This window comes from Camelina sativa, chromosome 1 (assembly GCF_000633955.1).
Source record: "Camelina sativa cultivar DH55 chromosome 1, Cs, whole genome shotgun sequence".
In the NCBI taxonomy this organism is placed as follows: domain Eukaryota; kingdom Viridiplantae; phylum Streptophyta; class Magnoliopsida; order Brassicales; family Brassicaceae; genus Camelina; species Camelina sativa.
The window spans coordinates 6510278-6527022 of record NC_025685.1 but is presented as its reverse complement, the minus strand read 5'-3'; the positions used below and the strand labels follow the sequence as shown (position 1 = coordinate 6527022).

Sequence of the window (16745 nt, the reverse complement as noted above, 5' to 3'; positions counted from 1 at the left end):
GCACTTATATACAAAAGAGTCTTCAACACATACTGATAGTTTGATCACAAAAAGCATACTGAATTACTGATAATTTGATTACAAAAAGCATACTGAATTACTGATAGTTTGATCACAAAAAGCATACCGAATTACTGATAATTTGATTACAAAAAGCATACTGAATTACTGATAGTTTGATCACAAAAAGCATATTAAATTACTGATAGTCTGATCACAAAAAACAAAAGAAGTTGCGAGAAGAGTGAAACTGCCAAGTCCCTGCTTATGTACTTGAAGAGATAAAGTACTCCTCCGGGGTGTAAAACTTTAGTCCATTTGCCTGCAACCAAAGAGAGTAGTTGTCTATGAGGAACGTGGAGGAAACTATATTGGGTGAATTAAAAAATACGGTACGGGTACTGTCTGAGATATTGTAACAAATACCTGCGCAAATTTGATGTCAGCGTCGCTGTGATCCATTTTTCTTCCGGCTGCATCCCCAACATAAAAGGATCTGATGAGCACAGTACGAGAGTCAGTATCAACTTAACTTAAGTGCGAGTAAGAACACGAACGGATGGAGTTCAATCAGGAAGGCTGGTGGACAAATGAGTGTAATCTTCCAGCCTTTCTAAAATTTCAGGTAAATCCAAGTTTTTTGCCCAAAACGAAAGGAGCAAGTTGGGAGAAACTAACTTGTCCATATCAATAGCAATTCCAGAGTTAAAATGCTTCTTCATAAGTTGCCACATTCCAGCCTTAGGTTTGCGGTAACGGTCATCTTTACCCGCAGAACTTGAGAACCCGCAGGCTATAAACACCTGTTTGCAGAACAAACCCATTATAATCTTCACATTATCAGCAACATGTTACGGCAACTGGCACTTTAGAAAGCTTTGGGTTATTTTCTCGATACACAGAACAAGCCATTAGAACCATATGAATTAACTTCAGATTAGTGATTTTGAATGCATCACAGTTTCTACTCATAAATGATAGCTACGTAGTTAAAGTAGTGTTCTTCAGTAGATACAATGACGTTTAAGAAAACTAAGTGCACTTTACCTGAATGGGAACCTCCACGCGCTTGATAAAACTGTTGAGACGTCCGATCTTCGAATCTACAGCAGCTTGCCTTTTGTTCTTCCATCGATCAATGTTGGATTCATTTGTGAAAATGACCTGTACATCAATCAAACTCAGCTATTCTATATATAAACAAAGACCGTCGAGTAACATAGGCGTAGATGGAATTCTATCTGAAATAAGATACCAGCTTATAGCCTTGATTGTACAGACTTTGCAGTTTCTCAGGAATGGAGGGGTACATAAGGGACCAAGCATGTGCCCCTGTACTGAAAAAGAAAGAAATATAAAATATTATTGCACATTCCATTGATTCTTATTGTCCATAAAAGATAAGGTTCATGCGTAACAGTAACACCATTAAATTATTAAGATAACAATAAAGATAAACAAAAAGTGTAGCGTACAAATTTACTAAATCACAAAAGCATTGTCGGCTTGCTTTTCTGTGAAAACGTAATCACTTGAGATAGACAGCCTATAGCTATAGGTCCAGAGATAACAAACGGCCTAGGCAAGAAACAGAGAAAACAGCAAAATTCTGGATGAGCTTCTTACATTTTCACAGATGTTTTTGCCAGGCATCCATCAAAGTCAAATGCAGCTATTTTCTCTGAATCTTTAAGACCATCATCCTGTTAAAATGTCACAAAGGAATATAACATTAGGCCATAAAACTACATTACCGTATACTCAAGAAGAGAAGTCATATCTAAAGAAGATTTCTCACCCGCTCAAGGAATATAACTGTCTCGAAAGCTTTCCACTTTGGTAGTAGATTGGCATCCTAGGAAACAAGTAGATTAGCAGCCATGAAGATAAAAGAACTGAAAAAGAATACAAATGCCAAAGCTACAAACTCCCAAGAAGAACATTTAACACGGGAGTAGATGGCTTTAACCTAATTGACACAAAGTGCCTACCCTGTACTTATCCTTCACATCAGAAGCTGAAAGAGAGATTTCTGCTTCAACCTCGACCTGAGAAGTTGACTCATTATTGTTCACCTGCATAACATAATATTCCAAAATTATGAAGGAGAATTTCTACCCAATGAAGAGAGTGGCTACCATTAGCAGGTATTCAGTACATATCATTGCTTGTATACCTTATGCTTTCTAGACGTGTGTTGGTTTGCTTTAGTTTGCGAGTCATCTTCATCCGCCATTTTAACAACCTTCATAAGAAATAATACATTACAGGTCAAGGAATATTCCAGTCTAAGAAGATTATATTAAAAGATGTGGATGACGTTATCTATTAACCTCAGAATGTTTTCTTTTGTTTGTCTCCTCAGTTAGCCTAGTATTATCAGATTCGTCATTATCTTCATCCATCTTCTGCAATCCCACCACGAAATGAAGTTACAAGTTAGTTTAGAGAAGCCTACAATGTTAAAATTCTCTACATTTTCTGAAACCGACTAAATAATTATTTTTTGGTTAAGACATTAGACATGATAACACTTTAAAACAGAATGCTTCCTTCAAAGGAAAAAGAATATTACGAAAAAGGGTTTTACTAGTACATCTACCAAAGTCTTCTTCCCGCATTGTTTGAACAATTCCTTTAATGCATCCTGATCACCACTCTGTTTATATTTACAAATATAAAGATGTGTCAGCATTAACAAGGATATGTACATGTTTTGGGTGTTAAATCAGCATGACGCTGACGGCGATGTCATGCCAAAGTGACAATACTATTTAAATATGCTAACATCTATATTCCATTCTGTTTCGTTTTATGATCCTGTTACCAGATGATAAATGCAATCATCCAGAAGCTCTATCCCCTGAACTAGAAATTCCTAATCATTAAATACAGACTAACCTGCAGTTCTGAAAATCCACCAATTTCTTCTACAGAACCAATTGGATCTGAGTCGACAGGAAAACAACCCAAGTGATGCCACTGTGTCATATCAAAGCCCCGGAAGTTTCTGGTCACTAGCCCTAACCTCAGTTCCTTTGCAGCGATAGTCTGAGAGCACTGCTTGCACGTTGATCTGCTTGATTTTGCATACTCAGCATTAACTTTTGAAGAATCAGGAGTCTCTTTCGTCTCCTTAATCTTCTCCCCACTTATTTTTACATCTGATGCAGGCTTTTTAATCTCTTCATCCTCATCAAGCTGCTTTATTTTAACCGATACAAGCAGTTACGAAAAGTGCTTCAGTCAACTACATCGAGATGAGCAAATGAGACTATAGCAGGCTTTCCTCCCAAAAAAGAAAATTTTTATTTCTAGAACTTACTTCTTTTGCAGGCTCGCCACATTGTTCCACCAATTTTGCAACCGGAGAATGTTTTCCTTTGTTTGTCTCCTCCATTAACTCATTATCAGCTACAGATTCCGCATTCTCTTCATCCAGCTTCGGTAATTCCTGCCAGAAAATGAAGTAAGAAGTTAGTTTGGAGAAGCCTGATATACTACCACAAATATTTTTAAAAGGTTATATTATTATAAAGGTTATATTGGTAGTACATCTTTCGAGATCCCCTTCCTGCAATGTTCGGCCCATTCCTTTAATGCCTTCTGATCATCATGCTGTTCAAATTACAATTGAATCAAATATAAAGGATATGTCAGCACACTACTCAACATGACACTGACAACGATATGATCACCATTGTTATATTTAAGAAACAATGTGACTCCTACCAAAAAAAAAAAAAAAGAAACAATGTGACAATACTTTGAATATATATACCCAAATCAATATTCAAAATAGCAGTATAGGTTTCATATTATGATCCTAGTTACCATAGGAAATACGCAATCATCCAACAGCTCTATAATCCCCTGAACTAAAAAATTCCTAATCTTTGAATACCGACTAACCTCAAGTGATGAATATCCACCAATATCCTCCACAGAATGAATTGGATTCCATTCGCGGGGAAAACAACCAAAGTGATGCCAGCTGGTCACATCAAATCCCCTGGAGGAGTCTTTAGTCACCAGCCCCAATCTCAGATCCTTTGAATCGATTGTCTGAGAGCACCTCTTGCATGATGATCTGCTTGATTTCGCATAATCAGCAATAACTTTCGCATTATTCTCCTTAAACCTCTTCGGCCCAACTTTAACCGTCACCTTCTTCTCATCTTGCTTCTTTGAAATTTCACCAACACAAACAAGCAGTTAAGACAAAGAGCACTTCAATCTAACATCAACTAAGATAGATGGAGCAAATGAGAGTGAGACTAAAGAACAACGTCACTTCCAAAATACTTACGTTTTTAGCAGACTCTTCACCACACTGTTCCACCATCTTCATCAAAGCATCCTGGTCATCTTTCTGATACCATATAAAAACAAGCACAAGCATTAGCACAAACCTCTAACCCTAAAGAGTCCAAACACACAGTAGAATAGAAAACAGAGGAAAACCCTAACCTCTAAGGCGGATAAACCTTGGATATCATCAGCTGAAGCAATCGGCTCGGAATCACTAGGGAAACAATCGAAATGGTGCCACCTTGTCATATCAACCCCGCCAGGTCCTTTGCTAATCAACCCTAACCTAAGCGATTTCACAGCAATCTTCTCCGAACATGACTTACAAGACGATCGATTCGACTTCGCGTACTCAGCTACGACAGGCATTTTCTTCTTCGCCGCCGGTGTTCTTCTCAAAATGTGACTGGGGTTGTAGAGATAGTAGTACTGTGGTGGTCGTTCTCCGAAATAGAGAGTGGAACGATTGAATATAAGAAGAGAGGAGAAACGAAGAGACGCGAATTTAGTAATCATAAAGCCATGAGTGAGTGGGATTTCGAGAGAAAAGGGCGATTTAGGGTTCTTTTCGCGTTCCCGCCAATCTGGAAAGTGGAAAGTAGAAACTTTAGAAGATGTATGTCGGTAAATTGATCTCGGTCAAAGGGGTATAAATGTAAATTATTATGTTTCTCGGGCCAGACCTCAGTGTCTCCTCTTTTATTGGGTTTCGATTTTGGGCTTTTTAGGGCTTTGAAAAGCCTTCATAACTTACCTTTTTAAGTAGTTTTTTCAATGAAAATAAATAAAAGCATTTATTTGAAGATAAAAAATTCTCTGCCACATCTTTAACCAATCAAAACCATATGATAGTTTTTTTCCTGCGAGTCTGTTGTTGTTAATTTATAGGAGGAAAGAATAAAGTCTTAATATTTTTTTGTTTTATCTTTTTCATTGTGTAGCAGTCTCACAAGTTTCTAAGTTCTAAATTTCAGAAAGTTACTATAAAATCTGCTTTGTAATTGCCTGGTAGGCTGGTACACAAATAATGAAAGAAGAAAGACAGTTGAAATATCACACGGTTAAGTATTTATAAAATTCCGAGAAGGAGCTGGCAGCTGCACTAAGACTAAGAGCAAGGATATGTAAGATGAAAATTGTCATGTAATCATTGTCTATTTGTCTTCGACTAAAATAAGACTTTTTTTTTAGGAAGAATCTTTAAAACTAAACCAAACAAAATGTTTGGAATCGACGCCGTGATAGGAGGACGCGTACCACACCAAGTGTCCTCATGCATGTCTTCAAGAGACATGACCATGCCACGTTCACTTCATGTCTTTTATTTTTTTGGTATCTGACATTCTATTTTTTTTTTTTCCACTTGGTCTATAGAAGAAACCAACAATTACCCATGTCCACGATTCTGTCTTTATTGTTTTTTTTTTTAATTAGCAAAACAACAAATGCCCCATTCAGGTCCGATTATGATCTCATAAAAAAAGTTCTAACGCTTAGAAATCACAACTGAAAAATATAAACTAACACGCACGCCCATCAGTTGATCTTTACTGCAACCGGACAGCCATAACACAGGATTTATATATATATTTCATAACCATGTAAAAAAACCAAACAAACTCTCACGTACGGTTTGAGTGGATATAACCAAAAACATGGTAAAAACATATAATTAATATCCAAAAGAACTTGAATCTTTTTCTCAATTCATATAACCTTTTAAACAGTTTTAATTATTAGCTTCAAACGTTGGAACTTCGACGACGGTCGTGGCTAGTCCCCCAACCAGCAACGCCCGCACGAAGCTCAGCCGCAGCGATAAGAAACTCCGCTTGTTGGAGCGGACTAAGCAGTTCCACCACACGTGTAATCGTTCTCAGCCGTAGATCATCGGTTCGATGGACGATTTCTGCTAGACGTCGGATCCTCTGCTCGGGATTGGACGATGTTCCCATGACGAGTTCGCTCGCATCGTCTTGCCACTCTGATAACTCTTCCGTTATCGCATTCTCTTCCTTCACCGTCTCACATTGTAGCTCACTCACCGTCCTGCCTTTGACAAATTTAATCCTACTATTAAGTTTTAAATAATCAAAATTTATTTAGTTAGTCCATATGCGCATACACATTTACCAAAAAAAAAAAAAAACTAGATAAAAAAGTAAGATAAAGTAGTCTTTTTTGGAAAAACTGTTTCAACTACCAAAATAATCAAATCTTTATCATCTATAATCAAAATGTGTTTGTTAATCTCTCAAACCCATCAAAATGTTTTTAGCATTTTTTAAAAATAGACAAATAAACAACTTATGTTCAAAATGAACTCTTTGGTATATCTAGCTGTATGTGTGAACATGTATTAGTTTTGGACCTTTTGGTAAACAGTCTATATAACACGAGAATCACAATAATACTCGAATCATATCACAACTTTAGGACATAAGTCAGATAAAAAAAAGTTTTATATTAGAGAGTATGAGTCGTGATTAGTAAACAAAGTAGCTATAATTAATTAGAGTTTCGTGTATAACCTGAACTGAGAAGGAGAGAGATCGCTGAGATCACCGGTGCGAAAGCCACGAAGTATATCAACAATACGAGACTCGAACAAAATACTGGACTCAGTATAAACCAGATGAAACAAGGTGGTTGGTCGCCAACCACCGACCCAATGGAGCGACCGTTCAAGAGCCGAAGACCAAGGAGCAGCCATAACTCCAACTACGTCTGTCTCCGTCGTCGCCCACTTCGCCCTGTGGAACTCTCTAAAGTGTTTCATCACTCTCTCCACCGCTTCCCTAAGCCGTTCCTCGTCACCGGTAACAGAGTTCCGGTGGTGGTTTTGAGCTGAACGAAGGTAGTTGAGGTGGTGTTGTAGCTGCTCGATCCATGACTGTTGGAATTTCTTGAAGCTCGCTATCGCTGTCTCTTGGCTCATTTTTATTTGTGTCCTCCGTAGTGTTTGGGATGGTCGAACCAATTTATATATTGTATATACTATGCTTTTATATTATTATTATCTTTTGTCACCGACTTTGTTATTTGTATCGACAACGTTCCCATTTGATTTTTTCCTGTAAAAATCTTCTAAAATTTTAGAGATGCATATAAATTAATTGTCCGGTCAAAGAAGATAAATTAACGTTTTATCGTTTTGTAGAATTAATGTTTCAATCTCTTTTCTTTTCTTTTTGGTGCCAAATTTTTGCAAAACTGTACTTCACTAGAGTGTGACATTCGGCGCTTCGTAATAAGAATGCAGGTGTAAATGCGTAAAGCTAACTGGTTTGGTCTCAAAATTTTGTAATTTAGGACTGAACGGCTGAACCCATATCAATTCCCACAGACATTATACCGAAACAGTGTTCTCAATAATCATTATACAGTCTTCTATATCTAATGGCATCTGACATTGTTGAAGTTGAACTTTGAGTATATCAATTGGTGGTAAATCAGTATAAATCTAACCGGGTTGGTTCGAGAATCAAAGACACAACCGAGTCAATTCCCACTGATCCTTGGATATGTTCATATGACTGTTTTTGGGCCCAAAAGATCTATCCATCATATAATGGACCCATCAGTGTAATTATCTGATATATTTGGTCGGTCGTCAAAATATAAATAAAAACAGAGAGATTTGTGTCAAAAAGTCAAATTTCAAGAAAAGAAGGAAAAAAAAAAGTAAAAAACTCAAGTCCATGATTCAAAATCACTTTTTTTTTTTTCCTATGATTCATATCACTTTTTAAAAAGATGATATCTCTCTCCATTCCACTCATACAAATTAGACTTTACTTTAATCATACATGCATTCCTTTTTAATTCACTAATTGATATCAAAACACAACATTATGTAATACTACAAACATAGCAATAATTAATATTTTATAAATTATGACGAAAACTATTTACATATGATAGAATAGAAGGTAGTGAGTGACGACATGTAATAATTCCATGGAAAACAGCTAAGAGATGCTTCTGTCTCTTCTGCTCTCTCTAATATTGACAAAGCAAAAAACATAAACCATAAATCTCAACTCAACAAAGCACATAATACTTTGCCTTTTCCCTGAATCCAACGGTCAGTAATTTTTCTCTCTCCCTCATTTATTATTTTTCCTACCCCCAAAAAAAAGTCCCCCACCAACTAAATTACTCTAATACCCCTGTGACATCATCGCCGGGACTTTATCTGATCGGATGGCGTTGACATGAACGTGAGAGGTAGACCTCGCATTGTATCGACGTTTTCCCAATTCTAAACCCGGGAACCACCGTAAACGCAACTCCCGGCTCGGATTCCGACGAGTTTCCGTCATCCTCCGGCGAGAAAAACGCTTCTTCCGCCACGCTCTTCATGTACACTTCCGAGAATCTACAACCTTTAGGTACTTGAAAGATTGAAGCTTCAGGGTCGAAGGAGAAAGCAAGGCAATGTAAAAGCCAAACCCTTTTCGCCATTTCGAGAAACGCAGTGCACAAGCTCGTCTCCGGGAACTCACCTGCAGTGACTTGGTTTCTTAGATGCAAATGTCCGAAGAACGCTTCCTCCATTTTGGGATGTATGAGCTGCAGATACTTCCCTCTGCAGAACCTAGCAAATCTTGATTTAGGTCGTGATGCTAAGTACTCTTTTGGTTTCATCGATCTAAGCTCTGTGAATCTCTCAAAGAACATTGCTTTGTCTTCTTTGCTCTTCTTCTTCTTCGATGATGATTCGTTTGAGAAGTAAGGTAGATGAAACGCTTCAAACATTACATTGCAAACGTAATGCTCGAAAGCGAAACACTTGTGGTCTTGCTTGTAATAGAATACTTCAGGTTGTATCGCATCAGCTGCCATATCGATGTCCCAAGCTGCGAGTTTCATCTGATCAACCATTAATTTGACGAATCCTCGGATCGGTTTGACAGTGTGGTGCAGATAAGTAACGAAATGGGTTGGATTTAGCGCCGATAGATGAAGATTATGATCCAGTGGATTGCAAAGTTGGCCGCTTTGGTTTAGTCTCTTCCCCATCAACTTGTTCTGACTCATTGATTCTTCAAACTTTTCTTTGAGAAATATGATCTCAGAGTCTTTAAGCTTTAACTGACACTCAAGCTTCTTCCCCATGATCTCATAAGTCTTTAAGAGGCTTTTCAGTTCTTGAATCTCCGCAAGAACAAGTGTTCTATCAGGATTTGGATCAAGCTGGTTCTTCAAGAAACTCTGTTTCAGCTCTGACAATGTCTTCAACTCTGCTACTACCAAGTTGTCTGATTTCTGAATCCCATTTGGATCATACGGAGACTGAGCATACTGCAACTGCGCATAACCAGATTTTATGGAAGATATCGTAGCAAACAGCTTTGCGAGAAGAGCTTCCAAGGCAAGCCTTTTCTCGTACTCTTCCTCCAGTTTGTCAAAGGACTCGGAGAGATTTGCGGCATTCTTCACTATATCTTTATCAAACGTAACATTCTCTTGGCTCTTCTTCACTCTCTCAACCTTGTTGTCTTCTGGAACAACACCGGTTAGCTTCTTAATGTTGATAACCTTGGCAAATGTGCGTCTGAGTTTTCCTTTTCCTGAAGCAACATCCATTGGTTTCACAGACTCCATCTGCAGATTCATCACAAATGTTTTTAGTAAGGTGACAAATAAAAGTGAAGAAGGAGACTTGTAACAATGTCTATATCGAACAAAAAGAGAAAAGGAAAAGCAAAATCAGATCTAGGACCATTGATGGAGCTTCTCTTTATAGACTTCTTTAGTTAACAACAACAAAAAAAAAGAAAAGATGGAAGAGCAGAGAAGAAGCTTTGAAGAGATTGTTTCACTAATGTTTCACACTACACTTTTGGGTCACAAAGGAGAGAAAGAGGTATGCAATAAATATAGTAAACAGAGAGAAAGAGGTATACATGCCTAGATTATCAAGTGGATACAGCTTAAAGATTCATCCAGAGTTGTGGGGACAATGTGGTTCATATACAAATGAAAATGTTTTTTATTTGTAAGGAATAAAGAATTAAGAAATGTCCAAGGAAGAAGAATAAACAACTTGCGTGTGTAGTACCATTTTCTTTTCAAGAACCGATCTACTTTTTTTTTTTAATGTTCTGAAATCTTTTGCTATATATGTGTGGGGCTATTCAGTCAAATTGTGCTGCTACTATAGAATCAAACAAAAGTGAGAAAAAATACATATAATATAATAACACCCAAATGGGTTATCTCACATCTGCAGAACACACACATGACACATGCAAATAATTCAACACCCCTCGTTCTTATTTCTTTTTCACTTTTCTCTGAAAAGGAACAGTCAAGAAAAAAGTTCAAAAGTGAAAACAAAAAGAACTAATGAGTTTCGAATACATAGAGATACTCAAAGTTATTCATAAGTTGGCAATTATGGGATACTGAGAAAGAGGATTAGAGTATTCAGGATTCATAATTGCTACAAACCAAATCAGTTAAACTAGAATCCAAGAAATAAAAAGTACCCCCACACACAAACACACACATGTTTATATTATATGTATATGATTCTGTCGAATGGTCATCAAACTAGAATCCACTCAATTGAAAAAAGAAAGTAATACAGCATCAAAGCCTAAAATAGCTACCTAACATTTTAGTACAGTCACAAGCTACTCACAAAACAATCATATTCTCGATTTCACTACGGTTTACTGGTTTAGACCATAATACACACAAACTGAAGGAGAATTAGTGAGTTATTATGTTAAAGATAGTGATTATTGAAATCTGGAAATGGAGTCGAGGAAACATCCAACCAGTAAACCCCAGAGAGGTTAAAACCAAAGTGGTACTCGAAGTTCATTGAAAACGAACTGTAAAATGTTAAAGAATGTGATGTACCTTTCGAAAAGTTCAAAGGTTTCTATCTCTCTTATTTCTATGTTCTGTTTTGTTGTTCTCACTTCATTGTAGAGTGAATCTGAAGGAACCAACTGGCGAAATGACAAACCAACCTCTGCTAAAACCCTGCAGATCAAATCAATCATGTAAAATCATAAATCAGTACCTACCAAATGAAGATTGAACAAATCAGAGAACCAATATAAGAAAGACAAACACCAAAAAAAAAAACAGAATAATATGCAAACTAATGTGAATGCTTAGCCATGGCATTATTGCTATGAATGATGATTGGATTGTGAGGCTTCACAAGTCACAAAGATATATTCATTGATTGGAAATGAGAGTATAAACAACTACGCAACAATAATGGAAACCAAATTATTCAGAAGAAACAAAAAAAAAGGATGATAGTAACAGGATGAAGTTATAATTAAATGTTGATTCAACAAACCTGATCGATGATAAAAAGCTTCCTAGATTGTCGTTGAACGACAATAAGATGGGTAACAAAAAAGGAAGATACAGATTCCTTCACGGTTTCAAGACAAACCCGGAGCTCGAGAATGAAAAAAGAAGAGGAGAGAGGGAAAAAAAGTGAAAAGAGAAAGCTTTAGAGTGAGAAAGAGTCGTAGGAGAAGATGAAGAGAAGTAGTAAATGACGCGAGGAGAGGGCGAGCCTAGGGAAGTTCAAAGGAATTTTTTTACCTAAAATACCCTCGTGGTCAAGAGATAATTACACCGACATTGCTACTTTACTCTACAGAAACGTCGAAAAGTAAGAAAGGGTGTTTTGGGTATTTAAGGGAATACAAATTAAAAATGCTAGAAAGCGTAATCAATCAGACAGAACGCAAAATAAAAATCACACGGTTTGGGTTGGGACAAGTGAAACTACTTGGAAGCTGTTTGGTTGTTACGTTCGTACGCGAAGACCGGTCCGTCCGGTATGAGTTAGATAGATGAACGACACGTGGCGATTAAAAACTGTGTAAACCATTTCCCACACATTCTGCTGAAAACGCTTTCTTCGTTATTTATTGAACTATTTATTTGTTGGTAGACTAGTAGATCCATATTCAAATTGCCTTAATGTTTAATTGTTTATTAGTAAGTTCATTTCATTCTCTAATTTTTTTCTTCTTGAATAAGAGTCTAAGACTCTTAAATTATTTGTCCAAGTTGCATAAAAGACAGCTGAATAGCAGTATTGGCTGAACAAATAACAGTGGTCTTATCGATGAAAGCAAATTAAGGATGCAGATTGCGAAGTCCAACATTTGAATCATTTTATATAAACGATAATCAAACAAAAATAGTCTTGTAATTAGCGGGGTTTATGAGTTGTGCAAATACAATATGGCATATGAATGTAACTTTTTAATCAGTCAGTACAAAATTGAGGTAAATTGTCCGTGTTTTGCGGAAAGAAAAAAAGCAGAGACAATTGGATTTCAATGTCAAACCAAAAATTGAGAGCTATGAACGACTCTGGGTTAAGTATAACAAAGTTGTAAAGTAGGCTTCCGTATCCATCGCATTAACCAGATTATTCACATATATACATATTTTATTTAGGAGAGACTATAGTTTCAATTATTTATTTTACCTTATAGATTGAAACAGACAGTAAAAAGATATGATGTGATTGGACATATCGAAGAAGTGCTTCTGATCCGATCAGCTTTTTTTTTTTCTTTTTTTTTCCCTTTCCTAATAATTTTGTCTTTTCCTGAAGACATCTAGTGGGGCAAAAGCATTTAGCACTCACTCACTAACGGTAAGAAACCTTAATAGGCTCATTATTGGGCTTTTTTATATAGCCCAAATCCAGAAACGAGGTCAGAAATTTGCTTTATTTCAAACACGAGTAACCCAATAAGGTAATTTTTATAAGAAGAAACAAAAACAACAAGAAAACAAATTTAGTAAATTAATTACCTTCAAAGAAGATATTTTTTTTTAAAGAAATTTACAACTTCATAAAAAAATTTTAATTTTGATAAATGACCACTTTTTCACAGGCGTTGTAATTTTTTTTTTACTTAAAAAAAGAAAAAAAAAAAAAAACAAAACGGTGGTCATCTGCAAATTTGGTTTCATTCTATCAGTTGGGTTGTGTTTGTCTTGGAATATGTGAATCGCCTCTCTAGGGTTCGACTCGAGCACAAATTTGTACTTGGAAGGAAGCTACTACTAACTAGAGGATCCAAAGAGATGGGCGAATCTCAGATTCTACTCGCTCAGAGCTTTACTACTTGTTGGTCTTTAAAGACTGTGTTCACTTTATGGATCGTCTTTACTCTTCTTAACAGCTTTCCATTTCAAGCTCAAGCTGCTCCTGCTAGTAAGTTACCATAGTTAAACTTTGCTTGCTTTCTATTATTATCAGTGATTTGGTGTCTTTTGATCTATCTCCTTCACTCACTTTCTTAGACTACTGGGTTTTATATCAATTTTTGTAAATTGAATCCAGGTTCTTTGATTAAGCACATGTCATGGGTTTTGAAGTGGACTACGGGATCATCCTCTAAAATATCCCAATCAGGTATATGCTCAATTTCAGAATGGTTTACTTGGTTGATACTAATGTTCTTGAATTTGAGAGTGGTTGCTTTAATTGTGCAGATACTAATGTTCTTGAATTTGAGAATGGTTACTTGGTCGAAACTGTTGTGGAAGGAAACGAAATCGGTGTTGTTCCTTACAAGATTCGAGTTTCTGATGATGGAGAACTTTATGCTGTTGATGAAGTTAATAGCAACATCATGAAGATCACTCCTCCCTTGTCACAGTGTATAATTTCCTAACTTTGCCTTGATGATAATTGATAGTTATGTATACTAATGTGTCATTACGTTTTCCAGATTGCTCCATTGTATGTAGCATTTGATTTTTACATTATCTTTATTAGTTTTGGAGTTTGTTATGACTTTGTTTATAATATTATGTGCTTGTGGGCAGACAGCAGGGGAAGATTGGTGGCTGGATCGTTTCAAGGGAAGACGGGACATGCAGATGGTAAGCCAAGCGAGGCTCGTTTTAATCATCCGAGGGGAGTAACAATGGATGACAAAGGGAACGTTTATGTCGCTGATACTTTGAATCTCGCTATCAGAAAGATTGGAGATTCAGGTAATAATACAAAAAGTATTCTTTATAGTGTTTTGTATATATCAGCACTTAAACTAAAGTATGGAACATTTTTGCAGGTGTTACTACAATTGCTGGGGGAAAATCAAATATAGCTGGGTATAGAGATGGACCAAGTGAGGATGCAAAGTTCTCAAATGATTTTGATGTTGTTTATGTTCGGCCTACCTGCTCGTTGCTTGTCATTGACCGAGGAAACGCAGCTCTTCGCCAAATCTCTCTTAGCGAAGAGGATTGTGACTATCAAGATGATAGCTCAATCTCTCCAACTGGTAATAAGTCGAAAACACCTCTTCCCATTTGTAAACTACATAGATACACACTGTTTAGAGGTGGATCAGAGAGTGTCATTGCGTGCTCTTGTGCAGATATCCTCTTGGTGATTGGTGCCGTTCTCATTGGTTATGCTACTTGTTTGCTCCAGCAGGGTTTTGGAAATTCTTTCTTCTCAAAGACGGTAGATTTCTATTTCTTCTCTTTCGGGCATTTTCACTTCTCATTAACCATATGCTACAAACAACAAAGGTTTATGTGTTGTATATTACAGCAGCTAGAGACAGAAACCAGCTTTGAAGAGGAGCATAAAGTTCAAGGCAAAGAGAAAATTTTCCGACCTGTCCTTGAGACAACAGCAACCAAGGAAGAACCTGGTTGGCCATCATTTGGGCAACTCATTATTGATCTCTGCAAACTCTCTCTCGAGTTTATAACCAGCCACCTAGTTCCAGCCCGATTCAAAACCAACCCCAATCTAAGGCCATTAAAAGATAGACTGAAAATGCCTGAAGACGAACAAGAACCACCTCGAGTCCAAATGCATACTGCACCAGCACCAGTCTCTGAATCCCGACATGCACACTTGCCTGAAGCGGATGAGAGTCACCCGGAACATAAGACCCCGAAGCTAAGATCAAGTAGTGTAATGAAGGACCCTACTTTGTCGTCATCCAAGCACCACAGGTCATCATCAAAACGGCAGGACTATGCTCAGTTCTATGCCTCGGGAGAGGTTCCCCAACCGAAGGTCCATAAAGAGCGATCGAGGCGCTGCCATAGAGATAAAACAACAGAGACAGAACCAAAGCCAACACCATCAGATACGGTGAAGCCTGTAGAATACAGTAATAGTTCAAAGTTTGATCATTTCAACATGAGGAGCGGCAAGTATGGTCCCGAAACTCCATTTCGATTCTAGAAAGTAAACTCATTCCTCCATCAGAAGTTCTGATTCAGAACCCTTTTCTGAGCAAGGTGTGTCCTTTCTTCGGGGAGATTCGTTATGTTTTCTTTTTGATAGTTGTTAAGGAAAATCTTGTTACACAGATGAAAGAAAAGAGGTTAAAAGTGTTGTTTGTTTTGCCTTGTAATGAAGGATCGATGATTTATGTATTACTGATTTTGTTTTTAAACATGAAGAGGACTAAACTAAACCAATGATTCTAACTAAAAGAAGAAAAAAATATAAAGGGCCCTACCGGATTCGAACCGGTGACCTATTGATCTGCAGTCAATTGCTCTACCACTGAGCTAAGAACCCTTTTGCTACTTTCACGTGATTGGTTTATAGAACTCCTGATTGCTTTGAGAATTTCACCGAAAAAAAAATGGGTGCTCATAATAAAACAGAGTCCATGTTTGATTGGCACCGAGTTAAAGAGAGTCTGATCTACAATGTGATCTAAGATCGAATTCGATAAAATAAAAAACTTGACTTCTCTCATCATTTCCATTAAATTTTTAATAAAATGGGTATAAACTTTGGTCACATAGTAAGCTTCAATTGAAAAACGACCTTACTAAAAGAATTAGCAATAGACGTTTGATCTATACAATTTTACATTGTGTTCATTAAAAACTACTGGGGTTTTAGGGTTCACATTGCTTCTTTTGCTCGATATATGATTACAAAAATCAGAAAAATACCTTTTTATTTAGATTCAAATTGAATCAAACACAATAACAAATGCTATAATTGTGGTTTTTTCTGTGTTTAAATATTGTTATTCTTTTGTGTTTAGATTTTAATTTACACAACCATATAATTGTAAAGAATCTCATTCCAAGTATCAGGTACCCCAGAGAGACACCAGTGGCTGCAGTCACCACCGGAGGATTGCCCGCCTAGACCGTAAACCGAAGGATGACCATCTTTCCGAAGCAACGAAAGCATTGTAATGTCTAGCAATGTCACTGGTTTGGATATTTTCCCAAGTGCTCTCTTCAGAACTCCCACTTCTGCTGGCAATCCTCCTGGATAATTTGACCCCAAAACTGGTTCCTTCTGTCCCAAGCAACTCTTTGCAGCTGGCTCACCCCACAAAACTCCTCTGTTGTAACCAAAAGCCATTTTAGATTTTAAAAAAGTTTCACAGAAAGTTTGTCTTTAATCAAATGCATAACCACTT

The 16745-nt window shown here is 37.0% G+C and overlaps 5 protein-coding genes and 1 non-coding gene across 11 annotated transcripts in view; 1 reads left to right on the top strand and 5 right to left on the bottom strand.

The window, feature by feature from the left end:
- LOC104779599 (polynucleotide 3'-phosphatase ZDP) lies at window positions 35–4902 on the bottom strand. Of its 2 annotated transcripts, none has more exons than XM_019246332.1 (17): window positions 4471–4902; window positions 4310–4372; window positions 3913–4182; window positions 3556–3618; window positions 3326–3454; window positions 2902–3204; window positions 2597–2659; window positions 2334–2408; window positions 2177–2245; window positions 1992–2075; window positions 1799–1855; window positions 1627–1703; window positions 1256–1337; window positions 1048–1164; window positions 679–803; window positions 427–496; window positions 35–322 (listed from the first exon to the last, which is right to left on the bottom strand). In XM_019246332.1, exons 1-17 carry the CDS (start codon window positions 4825–4827, stop codon window positions 266–268), a joined length of 2061 nt encoding a protein of 686 aa, XP_019101877.1. In that variant the 5' UTR covers window positions 4828–4902; the 3' UTR covers window positions 35–265. The 2 variants fall into 2 exon arrangements, with proteins under 2 accessions (XP_019101877.1, XP_010502295.1); XM_010503993.2 differs by having other exon boundaries at window positions 2902–3201.
- Window positions 5882–7357, bottom strand: LOC104779577 (transcription factor TGA2.3-like). 3 transcript variants are annotated; one of them, XM_010503946.2, is made up of 2 exons: window positions 6843–7357; window positions 5882–6384 (listed from the first exon to the last, which is right to left on the bottom strand). In XM_010503946.2, the coding sequence occupies exons 1-2, from the start codon at window positions 7247–7249 to the stop codon at window positions 6054–6056; spliced, it is 738 nt and encodes a 245-aa protein (XP_010502248.1). In that variant the 5' UTR covers window positions 7250–7357; the 3' UTR covers window positions 5882–6053. The 3 variants fall into 3 exon arrangements, with proteins under 3 accessions (XP_010502248.1, XP_010502256.1, XP_010502264.1); XM_010503954.2 differs by having other exon boundaries at window positions 5884–6381; window positions 6843–7355; XM_010503962.2 differs by having other exon boundaries at window positions 5885–6360; window positions 6843–7354.
- LOC104779560 (IRK-interacting protein-like) lies at window positions 8183–11845 on the bottom strand. 2 transcript variants are annotated; one of them, XM_010503937.2, is made up of 3 exons: window positions 11642–11845; window positions 11188–11313; window positions 8183–9921 (listed from the first exon to the last, which is right to left on the bottom strand). In XM_010503937.2, the coding sequence occupies exon 3, from the start codon at window positions 9919–9921 to the stop codon at window positions 8506–8508; it is 1416 nt and encodes a 471-aa protein (XP_010502239.1). In that variant the 5' UTR covers window positions 11188–11313; window positions 11642–11845; the 3' UTR covers window positions 8183–8505. The 2 variants fall into 2 exon arrangements, with proteins under 2 accessions (XP_010502239.1, XP_010502231.1); XM_010503929.2 differs by lacking the exons at window positions 11188–11313; window positions 11642–11845 and adding an exon at window positions 10040–11164.
- LOC104779544 lies at window positions 13256–15770 on the top strand. 2 transcript variants are annotated; one of them, XM_010503920.1, is made up of 7 exons: window positions 13256–13534; window positions 13664–13735; window positions 13816–13983; window positions 14152–14322; window positions 14400–14612; window positions 14709–14797; window positions 14891–15770. In XM_010503920.1, the coding sequence occupies exons 1-7, from the start codon at window positions 13405–13407 to the stop codon at window positions 15533–15535; spliced, it is 1488 nt and encodes a 495-aa protein (XP_010502222.1). In that variant the 5' UTR covers window positions 13256–13404; the 3' UTR covers window positions 15536–15770. The 2 variants fall into 2 exon arrangements, with proteins under 2 accessions (XP_010502222.1, XP_010502215.1); XM_010503913.2 differs by having other exon boundaries at window positions 13261–13534; window positions 14888–15749.
- Window positions 15806–15877, bottom strand: TRNAC-GCA. Its single transcript has one exon. It is a non-coding gene; the product is annotated as a tRNA-Cys (tRNA).
- LOC104779533 (protein trichome birefringence-like 41) overlaps window positions 16252–16745 on the bottom strand; it is a 3220-nt gene continuing 2726 nt past the window's right edge. The window contains exon 5 of the mRNA XM_019239962.1: window positions 16252–16667. Coding sequence (XP_019095507.1) covers window positions 16367–16667 — 301 coding nt within the window. The 3' untranslated portion in view covers window positions 16252–16366. The remainder of the gene's footprint in view (window positions 16668–16745) is intronic.